This window comes from Uranotaenia lowii, chromosome 3 (assembly GCF_029784155.1).
Source record: "Uranotaenia lowii strain MFRU-FL chromosome 3, ASM2978415v1, whole genome shotgun sequence".
NCBI classification, from domain to species: Eukaryota; Metazoa; Arthropoda; class Insecta; order Diptera; family Culicidae; genus Uranotaenia; species Uranotaenia lowii.
In genome coordinates, this window is record NC_073693.1 from 140,809,261 (window position 1) to 140,823,252 (window position 13,992).

At 33.9% G+C, this 13,992-nt stretch overlaps 1 protein-coding gene across 12 annotated transcripts in view; it reads left to right on the plus strand.

Moving 5' to 3' along the window:
• LOC129756473 (inositol 1,4,5-trisphosphate receptor) overlaps positions 1-13,992 on the plus strand; it is a 173,833-nt gene that overhangs the window by 99,651 nt on the left and 60,190 nt on the right. For 7 of the 12 annotated variants that reach the window (XM_055753367.1, XM_055753366.1, XM_055753371.1 and 4 more), the window contains exons 7-8: positions 9,830-10,119; positions 10,581-10,775. In XM_055753367.1, coding sequence (XP_055609342.1) covers positions 9,830-10,119; positions 10,581-10,775 — 485 coding nt within the window. The remainder of the gene's footprint in view (positions 1-9,829; positions 10,120-10,580; positions 10,776-13,992) is intronic. The other 5 variants (XM_055753370.1, XM_055753373.1, XM_055753376.1 and 2 more) reach the window with 2 other exon arrangements.

Genomic DNA, 13,992 nt, shown 5'->3' on the forward strand with positions numbered 1-13,992 from the left:
TATTTCACACATTTTTTTGAATTTCATTTCACACTTTTCGTACAACGGAAGTTTTGATCCTGAGAACGCATCTTCCGGCGAGCGAAATGCCAAGCCATCTTCATCAACGAATGCGCCGGAGTGTGCCGGCTATCAGCTCGTTAAAATTTCAGTTGTGGTTCCCTTCATTTCCGGTCTGTTGCGGGTTTCTTGCTTCAGTTGCAACCTGGTAGAAAGAAAAACAAACAAACAATTTTGAATTTAAAAATTGATAACTCTGTTCAATTCATAATCGGTCCTTACCTGTACGCATCCGGTGTAGATTTGGCTAGTATGTATTTTGTTTTTAACTTAGCCACTACTCTAGAACGACTAGCATGGAACTTTCGGAAGCGCGCGCAATCGAGTCAGTTAGCTATTTTTCCTCCAACCGGCGCGACGGCTGCTGACTGTGCACAAAGCGGCTATAAAACCTTCATTTTACTAAAATCAAGCAAAATGCACTATTTTATTGCTAAAATCAAGTAAATTTAGCTTTCTGCTAACTCAACAGTAAAAAAATATTTTTGCCAACGGAAAGTAACAGCGAAATTTTGCTAAGTGGAGCCCCGAAAGTTTTGTGTGTAGGAGTGAGTGAATAGATTTTCGCGTTCTTCGCTTTTAAATGTTTTGCATCTAGACCGTTTGCTTTGTTGTGGAGTAAAGGGTGTATAAAACATTCTGTGTGAGGATAATGTCATTTTATGGCTCTTAATTTTTTAGATCCTTTGCATAAACTGCATTATAAATCTTATACAAACTGAAAAACTAAAAACGGTTTTTGTGTAAGGTAGAGCTCATATTGGGCTCTTTGAATCCACTGAAAACGGGTTTTGTTTACTTTGTCTTTTATAACCTTTTCACATGTTGGTGCTGAGATGGACTTGGCCCTGATTTGACAGCGCACTTAAAGCTAACTCTTTATAATAAAACTATAATAAAACATCCAACAGAATAGTTTTATTCAGACTTATAGACAAAGCTTTAGAGCTCTCTTAAGCTCTTTTAAACTACGTCATGGAATCAGATAGAAAATTTATTGTGTGAGCTTTCTGTTTCGTGTTTTTTTCTCATGTTATCACTTAATCTCTAAAGCATATAGTGATTGGTGATGCTTGCATTTAAACGATTTTAAAAATATTTTCATTTATTTAAATCTTAGCATGAAACATCCTGCAACCTAAGATGGTGAAGACGCAACCTTAGATTTCTGGTGTATACGAAATAGCATCAAAACATAAGCGCGCCTCAAAGAAAATCAAGGTTCCAACATTGATTCATACTACTACAAATCTATGAAAAGTAATCAAAACTAGAAAATTGGATTGAAAATTTGGAATATAACATCTAAAGCGGCCCTCGTGAAATAATACCCAGAATAGTTTTTCTCTAACATAAGTCAAGGGGGCCGCCTAGAGTAAGCAGTGAAGGAGTTCTTCCGCATTTTGCGAGCTGAGAATATCAGAATTGGTATTGAATATCAAAATTGTCAACCCAAAATCTGGACAAAATCGAATTCGAAAAAAAATAAGTAGAATATAAGGCGAAACACCTCAATTTTTTCATCGAAACATATCACTAAGAATAATAGGTATAGAACAGGTAATTAAAGAAAAAAATATTTCCTCATTTTTTTTACATACAAACGTTTTGCACGATAATAATGTTTGTTATTACGATACCTTTCCAAGTAGGTAATTGTTACTGCACTAAAAAAGCAGTCCATTTCGCCAAAACTGGCTCACAGAGCTAAGAGAGAACAGAGAAGCTTTATTATAAACATTTCAGAATTTTACCCGAGCAGTATCCGTGTTATTATCTCGTATTATTAGAGCCTTTCACTTTTCAATCATAACTATTGCAATTTCCGTTCGTTTATAAATTCTAACCCGTTTCCCTCCCTTTTTCTGAAAATAAAACCTATTAAAAAAACCCGATTTAATACACTTTACAGTGGATTGTAGCCTTTCTTACAGCCTGTAAAATATATTTGGGTACATATAAAACAAAATGAACTATGAATTATGATTAATGAATTTCATACGCAATAAATCCAAAATGAATTTAGGAAATAAAGATTCAAAGTTTTTATTAGGATAAAAGTATTTTTATATAATCATAATTTTCATATAAATTAACCTTTTTGAATGACTAGATTCTGGAATATCATGTATGATTTCGTTTCTATGACATTATAATCTAACTCAATTTACTCCTTTTGGAGTTACAGCATATGATATCTTCAAAATGGAAGGGGTATAAAAATTAAGAATACAATTTGAAAAAAGATGCCTGACCATGTATTTCAAATAATTCAACCTCTCAAGTATATGAAACAAATATATAAATAAAATTATTGGATAAAATTTCAAATGCTAGAGTAAAAAACGATACCAAAATGTATAAAATCGTTACAATAAATTTTGAAAATTAAAAATATTGAAAATTTTGAAAGCGAAGTATTTTTAATTTTGTTATTTTGAGATTTTTATTCTGTTTTGTTAATTTTGTCTATTTCGTTAATTTTGTTAATTTGGTCATTTTTTAAATTTTGTCAATAATGTCAATTTTATCAATTTTCATGATTTTGTCAGCATTGTTAGTTCAGTAAATTTTGCCAATTTAACCAATTTTCAAGATTTTGTTTATTCGTCGATTTTAACAATTTTCATTTTCAAAATTGAAAATTCTGTCAATTTTGTCAAATTTGTCAATTTGGTCAGTTTTGTTAATTTTGTCAATTTTGTCAGTTTTATCAAATTAGTCAATTTTGTCAATCTTGTCAATGTTGTCAATTTTGACAGCTTTGCCAATTTTGTCAATTAAGTGCATTTCGTCGATTTTGTCATTGTCAATTTGGCCAATTTTTTCAATTTCCTTCGATTCTGTCAAGTTTGTCAATTTTGTCAATTTGTCAATATTGTAAATTTGGTCAAAATTTAGTCAATTGGGACAATTTTGTAAATTTCGCCAGTCAATTTTGTCAATCTTTTCAATTTTGTCAATTTAGTGAATATTGACAATTTGGTCAATTTAATCAATTTTGTCACTTTTGTCGATTTTTGCCAGTTTTATCAATCTTGTCAATTTTGTCAATTCAGTGAATTTTGTCGATTTTGTCATAGTCAATTTTGTCAATTCTGCCAATTTTCTCGATTTTGTCAATTTTAAAAATATTATCAATTTTTATGATTTATGATTCAGCTATGTGAATTTTGTCAAATCAATGAATTAAGCCAAGTTTTTCAATTTTGTTAAATTTGTCAGTTTTATCAATTTTGTCAATTTTGTCAATTCAGTGAATTTTGTCCATTTTGTCATCGTCAATTTGATTAATTCTGCCAATTTTCTCGATTTTGTCAATTTTATGATTTTTTCAACTAAGTTATTTTTGTCAAATCAATGAATTATGTCAAGTTTGTCAATTTCGTCAATTTAGTGAAATTGGTCTATTTAGTCAATTTTTTTCAATTTTGTCGATTTTGTCATTTTTGTATTTGGTCAACCTGGCGAAAATGGTTAATTTGGAGTTCTTTCCTGTTTCTTCAACTTTGTCAAAAATGATTATAAGCTTTTTAGCATTATATGCATGTTCCAAAAAAAATCCCAAATGCTTCAAACTCTACTATGGAGGGCTTGGTGGCGCTACTGTTTGGTTGTCATCTTCCATTGGCTTCAGCAAGTGAAATTTCAGATTGACCTCCTTTTTCTCTAGACACCAACCCCAACAACAACAACGCAACGTTAGATCTGAAGAGAGGAAGAGAAAAGGGAACAAAAAAACAAGCCCGAGAGCTTAAAGCTCGAGAGGATTCAGTAGCATTTGTCTTATTGGATTTAATTTGCTTCCACGGGCGAAATACTCTCCTGTCGTTGCTGCTTAAGAAAAAGCTTCGTAAGCACGAACGGCATGTGAGAAGATGAGAGGACATACATCGTCCGCGTACCCGTGTTGTTTTCCCCTTCTCAGAGCAATCTTCCTGAAAATAATGTTGGGCGAAGTTACTATCGCTTACGTACCATGCAGTGTGGGCATGACGTACTCATCAACGACTTCATTAATTTCGGGGTAGTACCCCTTGGTGACAACCATTTTTATGATTCAAATTCGGGGCTTCGGTCCGAAATTTTTGTAATGGATCGGTATCACGCTGATCCATATAAATTTAAAAAAAAATCATTGGCCGGGAAAATTCGACCTGTCGTCTTCCTCCCACACGGTGTCTGTCACGATGACATCTAACCTGAGTGGGAGTGAAGCCAGTCTGTCCTCCCTTTCACACATCGACAGGACCATACTTTCAGATAGCAAGCGCGTATCTATGACGTCACATATAAATTGACGTCATATATACAATAATCTTGATTTTAGTGATTGCTGGTTGTGGCTAGCAAGCCAAATTGACACGTTTTTTGGAGTGATTATTTGATGATAATTACTATGAAAATTTATTTTTCGAACTATTTTGTTTTTTTTTCTTTCTTTTATACATTGAAGAGGGAAAAAAATCAAATTTTTTAAGACGAAAATCATTTTTATTGTACTTCCCAGTTTCGCAAAAACGTGTGGACAATGTTTACAAAAAATCACACCAGCACACACAAATACACTGACATCGTCTGAACTCGTCGAGCTGATTCGATAGGTACCTATAAAGGTATATCTAAGACCCAAAATTAAGGATCTCCCAAATCGACCGATAACTATACCTTTCTGTAAGAAAGGCAAAACTGTAGTTGCTTAAATTTTACCAATCGGCAGTAAAAAGTTTCTTAATTGAATTTCCATCCCAATTTCTGTCTTAGACTTGAAATTCGTATCGAAACATTTTCAACTGATTTAACTAACATTGTATCATCTACTGAAAAAATATCCTGAACTAAGAATATAATTTTCCAAATGATCATTCTCAAACTATCATAAATACTATCTCATAGTTGAGTTGCTAATATCACTGAGTGATTCTCATAACATGTATATTTATATGTTTTAAATCTTTTTTTTTTGTAGATTCCATTCATTGAGATTTTCAAGCCTTGTGTTGTTTTTTCAGTTACTGATACTGAAGTTGAAATTCATAGTTTTTCTGAATTTTGAGAACTCTGAATCTTAGTTTAAGGTACTAAACTCATTTGGATTCCTCCTCTGACTTTTTCCAATGATAACTTATTCTGCATTTTAAACATTTAATCTCTATTCTGAATTTTGTTTTCAATCGATCATTTTTGCACTTATACCCCTTTGCTATGAGGGCATCGAATGAAATTTGTGTCACATTGAGAACAACTCAACTTCTCGTGAAAAGGATTTTTGTATGTTTTAAATATATAAAAGTGAAATTCACATTTGGTGCAATTTCAGCTTTGGCTCTGATTGTAACTTTGAATCTTTTTTTTTTTAATTTAATTCATATTTTGTTTCTCAAAATTACCTTTTGAAATTATGATTTAGATTTCAGACACTGAAGTTTGGTTCTTAATATCAGGTTGATTAAAGTTTTGAATTCTTAAACTCTTATATCTGTATCTCTATGGAATTTGAATTTAATTATTTCGTGAATTTTTTGCAATTTTGTATTCTATGTTTCAAGTCTTAATGATACTTCTCAATTGTCATTAGGTAAATATTTCTCGAAGAAGCACAAACCTGACGATCAATGATGAAATGAAAATCAATTGAAATATCTATCCGGTCATTTTTCTAAATCAGCGAATTTCAGTTGGTGATAAGGGTATTAAAAAAAAAGAGAAATAAATTTTGCGTTTCCCCGGCTCTCCCGATGGCTTTATCCAGCCCTGATTATAATATTATTTCCAGCAAGATGGCTTCAGTAATTTCGATTGAGTTTCACAATCAGCATGGCGTTTAGTAACTTACTATTGAAAATCTTAAAGCAGTTGTAAAACAGTTTTAAAATTGTTTTATGCCAGTTAGAAAAATGTTTCATAATCAATTTCAATAAAAAGCTTTATGAGAGTTTTGAGAGAGCTTGAATCACAGCTTCGTGTGACATTTCTCTAAATGAGATACACGCTCATGATGGATTTTTCCTTTTTTTGAGTAAGAGAAGTTTGTCGCAATAAATGAGAAAATTTCGATTTGTTGCTTAGCAAAACGGTTTCTTTTTTTTTAATGTTATTAATTTCTATAAACATTAATAGGATGTAGTGATCTAAATAAAATAAAAAGAGAACTTTTAGCGTATTCTTTCGTTTTTTTTACACACATTACTTTATTTTTGACCATTCTAGGTAATTGATATTCAGAATTTTGCATTAAAATAAACAAGATAATATTTCAAGCAGGATAAGGTAAAATAATTTAACTAAATAGGGATCGATTTACATTGAAACCCATCGTTTCTATGATCAGGTAATTAATCACACTTTTTGTGTCATCTTTCCAACATTTTCCGGTTGACCATCGGAAAACTCTTTTTTTGTCGTTGTCCTCTATGTGAGGATCGCTGGAGCCTGTAACAAGTGCACATGAAGGAACTTTTTCGTTGCTTTTTGTAGAAAAATAATCAGATCTTTGTCGAAACATTATGTTGGACTTGTGACCTGTTGAGAAGCTCGGAAACGTTTCCGGAACTGTATATTCCATTATGCTGAATTGGAAGATGGAAGAAAATCATCAAATTGTAGTTTTTTTTTCGTTCAAAACCTTCAAAATACATATTTCAGCCATTGTACAATTTCTTCAACACAAGGCTATGTTGACAGTTCAACACGTTCCGTAGCACGCACACAAACTTCAAAAGAAGCCTTATTCTGACTGAACTTCAAAACACGATCAAAAAAACCTTATTTGGATAAAGAATTACAAATAAGGACATATTAATTATCCAATACATTTATTCTTACCGAATCACAAAAAACGTTTTATCACAGTTAGTGCTTTTATGCGAACCCTAAGAATTCAGCGATTAATGATGTCGACTGATTTGCGATTCTTTCCAAATTTGAATGCGAATGCAACAAAGATGTTTATATTACTCAGATGGATTTAGCTGTGCTAATTTATATCATTTTGAGAGCCCGTTTTTCTCAAAGCCATCACTCGATTGTCAAATCATCTGTCACCTAGTTTTCTCATGCCTACATCCACTGTTCCAATAAAACAGTTTTTCAATTTGGCTGGAACGCTAGTTTTAAAACAGCATTGAGTGCTTTATTAAAACAGCTACCAAAGCTCTAATAAAAACAGGAAAGTATGTGTTTTATTGAAGCTTTCGCAATCTTTTGCAACTTTTTTAAAACACTCCTCAGATAGTGTTTCATTCAAGTTATAGAAAAACTTTCAAGGCACTTTTAAATAATAAAAATGAAGCATTTCCCATTTTGAAATAAAACAGTTTTAAAATTTGGATGCTATGGAAAAGTCTTGATAAAACAATAATAAAACTCAAAAAAGCCAGTTGGCTTAATCTGTGTTGCTTGAGCGGTGATTTTTTGAAAAAGTGATTCGCTTGGTTTTTACGTTTCATTATATTATTTATTTCAACTTGGTTCAGAAACTGTTCTATAATTTATATAGAAAGAGTTAGAAAAATAATTCAAGCCTTAAAATATGGAATTTAATTCGCAACTTGAATGTACCTAGGCATTACACGGCACTGACAAGAAAGCTTTTTTTTATATAATACAACAACAAACATAAAAAATTTCAAAAAATTTGAACTACTCAAAAATGACAAAAAGATGAAAATTTCTAAAAACAAATACAAACAACAGACCTGAATGATTAAGAAAAACTAAAAAATAACAAACAATGTCAAAAATAGCAAATGTGACAAAAAAAAAACAAACATTAAAAAAAAACAAGAAAAGTGTTAAATGCATCAAAAACACGATAAAAAATTTAAAAATATGCTGAAAATGGTCGAAAACTCAGTCGACGTTAATGATTATAACAATTGTTTTTTTTTTTAGTAGGTAGGTAATAAGTGAAAAAAACGTTCGATTTTGGTAGCATTCGATTGGTGCGTGTTTCGAAAATCGAACGGGGTCTCTAGTTGGATGTTCTCGTTCTTTCTCTTCTCTGAGTTTGGTCCGTAGCCCTTTGAATGCATTGGAAACCCCTTTCGTATCAATTTGGAGAATGGACGCTTGGAATTTTAGAAACGATTTACTTTCGTTGCGTCACACCACTCGATTTGTTTTGCAGCAGAGTTTTGCTACGTATGTGACGTAACCAAAAAGAAAGTACCGTCCCCAGATGCAACATTTTCCAACTTCAATGGCTTCTAAAAATCATGTCCTCAGTAAGCCATTAAACTTATGTATCAAAAGATGGGTTGTGGTGGAACATCACAGTGAAGTAGTCAAAAAGGTTGTTGGTTTCTTGATATTTTTGAAGACATGCGTTTTCTCCCTATCCAGATCATAGGAAACTTACAACCATCGTTTTTAATATTAAAAGTCTACTGCAGTGCGCATTTGGTTTGCGTTAGTGTGCAGCATACCATCAGACTTAGAGAAGGGGGAGGGGGATCATGGTGCAGGGTTTTTTTTCAGGGAATTACTTACAATTTTCGGTCCATGATTGCTGCGCAGCAATCAAGAACATGTTTCATGTTTTAGCTTAGGAATGCGAATCACTAGCGTAGCCAAATATAGCTTTTTTAATACTTTGCTATTATACCGCAGTTTCAGATATTGGTTATACTTCCTAGGAAACTTCGTTAAACTCCAAAAGGCAGACCATTGAGAATGCCTCGACCTTCTGGAGATCTGATTTAAATGTTTTGATGATGTTTGAAGTCTTTATTTTAGAGCAGAAGGCTTTGTTGGCTGAAGGATTCGGTATAAAGCGAAGGATTGATGATTACAGTTTTGATTATGATATTGCATTGGATATTTTTTCCTATTTCCGATTCCAACTGCATTCTGACTGCAGAGGGATTTCTGGGGTGAACATCATCAGAAAACTTCTGCCAATAGGAGCGTTTAGAGAAACGGGCAGTAGCCATGACAGCCATAGTTGGTGGTATGAAAATCCCGATGTGATCAGTGAAAAAAGCCAAAAGTGAACTAATCTATTCTATACCAAGGCAATTGCTTTCTAATCTGATATTTCCAATAAGGTGGGGACCTCAAAACATCAAAACCCCCTTACAACTGTGTGATGTCGGTTGTTCAACACGTAAAGCGGAAATATACGGACAAAAGTTCTACAACGCAATTAGTTCGCCGTTAAATTATCAAAAAAAATAAATAAGTGTGTCCGGCCTATGTATAACAGGCACTTCAGTGATGGATTTTGTCGAAAAGGACAGCTATCTACTCAATTGCATCCCGGAAAGCTTCCGAGCCAAAAATTTCTACGTGGTCGTGCCGTTACCATGTTCCTGATGATTCCAAAGATGTCCTGCGAAGTTAATGTTTGTCGATGGAGTCAAAACTGTACAAGGAAGAATGCCTCAAAAACCGCGTACTAAATACTGTGTCAAGGAAGCTGACTCCAAAAAAGTGCAGTGTTTGATGGGAGGAATTCGAAGAAAATACAATTTTCATTATTTAGAAACGAAAAAAAAGGATTTGTATTGATATTTTTTCATTGAAGTAAAGTGAGTTACCTTTGCTTTGATACATTAACCACATTCGTACGACAATTCGTTTCCGCGATACACATGATTTATTATTCCAGAAACTAAGTGGACATAGCTTTAGCTTTTACCATTTTCACGTTTTAAAATGACAAACAAATGAGTGAAATAGAAAACGTTAGCTTATAAGAATTTGTATTTTTTATTTAACGTTTAACCCGAAATCCAAAAAAATCCTAACGCATTTCTTTCTTTTTCAGCTACGACATCGAGAAACAACCGGACAGCAACAAGGAAGCGGTCAGAGCAAGGTTTAACAAAACGATCGCCTTTGTAGAGGACTATCTGTGCAATCATGTGGTGTCGAAGATGTGGTTCGCCGATCAGGACCAAAACAAACTTACCTTTGAGGTGGTTAAGCTGGCCCGGGATCTGATCTACTTTGGCTTCTATAGCTTTAGCGATCTGTTGCGGCTGACCAAAACTCTGCTCAACATTTTGGACTGCGTGAGCGAAAGTGATGGCGCTTTGCCAACCGGCCATATTGACTGTAAGTAACTTTTTTTTTAAATCAGTTCATATTTTTTACCCTTTCATCAACCCAATGCTGAATTCGGAATCAGAACGTTTTTTTTTATGTTCGAACCGCCGAGACGGTTCAGTTTGTACGATTGGTAGTTTGCTTGTTCCAAAATGTGTGTCCAGTTTCTTCAATGTCCGCGCTGTTAAGGTTCAGAAGCTTAAACATAAATTTGTTTCTGTTGATTGCTTTCCCAGTTTCCATTTTCTGAACTGAATAAGTAATTTTTGCTTATCTTGCATTTAACAATTGAGTTGCCAAGTTTCCATTTTGTTTTCTCCAAAACTCTTGCCAGTCAGAGTTGTGGTTTAATTAAATTTTGAAACTTTTGCTCTTGTAACACAAAACCAAAACCAATGGACAAAAACGAAATCATTCAAACATTGCAAAACCAAAAAAAAACCACACACAAACGACGAAAAATGGAAAAGCAGCTGCCGAGGGAGAAGATGGATCACCCTCCTCGTCGTCGTCCTCCCCATCTGGGCGGAAGGAAAGTGTGTCCTCGTCCGGGGAACCAATTAGCAAAAAGTTGAACCGATCCGCCTCGACCGTGGCCGTTTTGGCAGCGGTCGAGGCCAGCAAGGCCAAGGATCGTTCCGACAGTCTAGCGGAGGCGGCCAGCGGTAAGTGACTGTGCCTAGAGAGCATGAATGGTTTTTTTTTTTTTTGGACTTTTCTGATATGCTGATTGTCAAATCGTTATTGCTATCATTAGAAACAAGTTAGTATTTTTAGCTGATGTTAGTTTATTTATCATGTTGATGAGTGGGCATGAATCACTCTGCATTTTTATTGTATGTTAATTTTTCCTTTTTAATAACGCAATTTGATTTCATAGATAGCTTGCATATAAAAGAATCTGTTCTGTCTACTAAATGTCTTTCTGTGTACTGAATTCAGCAACCAATCTTTTTTTATTACGCAACAAGAAGCACTGTATGTTGTTTTGCATCTCATTATACTCGAAGCTGAAAGTTTTTATGAGACTTTTAAGCTTCTGGTTCAAAAAGAAAAGTAGAAATGTGAAAAAGAGCTTCTCAACTCTTCTCTTTTATAAAAAAAAGGTAACCACACTAAATAATTATTGATAACTAGCTGACCCGGTGTGCTCAGCTACCCCTTTCCATGGAACAAAATAATTTCTTGAAGATTATTGTAATTAAAATAAACTTACTTTTAATTTAAAATATCAACATTTATCAAAAGCAAACCATTTTTATGGCATCTTAGCTTCTAGATTGTCTTGAGTCTCAACGTAACTTGAAGTTTGAAGGAGCCATCTTTAAGAAAAAAAATAGGAGGAATCTTCAATATAATAAATAAACCCTTTAAATAAAAACAAACGCCTACTTGTGAAGCGGGAGGAGTACTTAGATATAGGCAAATTTGTAAATAATCAAAAAATGTGCCAAACTTGATAAAAACACTAAGACATTTGTTTTGTTCCTAAGATATATGTTACATTTATTGAATATGAGAGTCTTCATTCATCGAAATTGGAAGCGTCTGTCAATACAATATATCAACTAATTTTATAAAAACGTATTTATCAATTCTTCGAGGATTGTTAAAATTTTGTCATTTTTTTGTTAGATTTGTATGGAGGCGCTCATTTTTGGAAGGGTTTGAAAGTGTTAAAGAAACCATTCCTGGTCTTGAAAACGGCCCTACATTAAATTTCAAATCTATATGAATTTAAAAAAAAGGTTTTTAATTTGTTTATTTCATTTAATTTTATTTAGGAATGATGAATATAGATGATCCAGAAAAGTTTAATCCTACAGTTTTAATGAAATGGAAAGATATCAGTACAAGCATTTCCGAAACTACTGAATAAATTTATAAAGAAGGTTTTATTTCATTTCACAAATTTGTTGAAGCCTGCACTTGACTTAAGAAATATGATGATAAAAATATCTAGAATTTGCATTTGGATTAAATGGAGAAAAGTACTTCTTCACCAAAGTTTTGTTTTGTTTGTTTTGAAAATTGTTGTTTGTTGTTATCAATTTTGAGTAAAATCCATCATTGATAAATTTCGCTTTGAACAAAGTATATTCTACAATTTTTTTTTTTTGGAATTCTGCATACATTCATGAACTCAAGGGCTTGTGATATAGCTCAGATGGCAAGTCAGTTGCTTCCTGAGCCGACGACCGTGAGTTAAAAAAAAATCGAACACAGTTGTACCGGATAAGTTTTTCAATGACTGTCCGTCAACTGCATCGTTGATATAAGTCGCGTATGACACTTAAAGGTGATACGGTCAAAATTTGGTCAAGGGAAAACGCGTGTAAATCGGTGAAATCGTTTATTTAAAAAATCAAATTAAATTTCTTTTTCAAGTTTAATTAGTATAAAATTCAGCAAAAATATTCATTTAGGCTTCCGCTTTTCCAAATCCAAATTGCCGGGCCTTACGCTAAACCCCTGCCATCAAATTTTGTACAGCCACCTTGCCCACCTTCTTCGCCGCAGAAATCCAGTTTTTCTTGAACTGCTGCTCATCCTTAGCAGTTTTTTTTTGTCTTCTTTAGGTTCCGCTTGACAATAGCCCAGTATTTCTCAATTAGGCGGAGCTCTGGCATGTTGGGAGGGTTCTTGTCCTTGGAAACCAACGTTTTTGGCGGCCTTTTTACCGTAATGGCAAGATGCCAAAACAGAACGAAACAACCGAAAATGCTGCTTTTCAAGCCACAGGTACAGATGGCTTGCCAAACCAGATACTTCTTCGCGAACTTTGACAGTTTCATGTGCTTGAAAATATCTGCTACCTTTCCCTTTCCTTTTGCCGTATAAAACTCCTGTCCCGGAAGCTGCTTGTAGTCGGCTTTGACGTAGGTTTCGTCGTCCATTACCACGCATTCAAACTTCGTCAGCATCGTCGTGTACAGCCTCCGGGATCGCGCTTTGGCTGTCGTATTTTGTTTATCATCGCGATTTGGAGTCACTACCTACTTGGAAGTCGATAGTCCGGCTCGTTTTTTGGCTCGATGCAAGGTTGTAGACGACACACCCAGCTTATTTGCGGCATCTCGGAGAGAGAGGTTAGGGTTTCGCTTGAAACTACCGGCAACTATCTTTGTCGTCTCAGCGGCTTCCGGTTTTCGATTTCCCCCCGATCCAGACTTTCTGGCTGTCGACAAACGTTCCCCAAACACTTTAATTACATTTGTAACGGTTGATTTGGCAACCTCTAGCGATTTCGCCAGCTTTGCGTGCGAGTAGCTAGGATTTTCGCGATGCATGAGCAAAATTTTGATACGCTGCTCTTCTTCCTTGGACGGCATTTTGACAACTGAAGAGTGAATTCCAAAATCAAAATAGGAGCAACATTCTACACACACCTTCAAAATGAGGGGTGTTCAGGTTTTTTAAATTCAAAATTGAAAGAAATACGGCAAGTTGATATTGACCAAATTTTGACCATCACCCTACGTTAAAAGATGTTAAAATGACTATAATAAAAAAAAACAATTCCAATATCAGTACAAAAGTATTAAATATCAATTTACTTTACAACCTCGCTAGAGACAGCGAAGCGTTTTGGAATATGATTTAAATACTTTCTAGGATTAATTTTCAATCGGAATTCTCGTGTTTTGCTGAACTGATAAAATTATCAATCTGAAAATTTCTATTATTTCAATTCTCAGACAGAAGTCAAAATTACTCGCCGTTAAAAGTTTCTCTCCCAAATAAGTCCTAATCAATCTCCAAACGAGAATTTTAATGAATTTGAATGCAATTTGGAAAAAAATGTGAATTTGGTTGCCTTGTGTAATTGAACGTTATGAAAAATCGAATTTTAAATATGAGATGTGGTTAATAAATTTATTT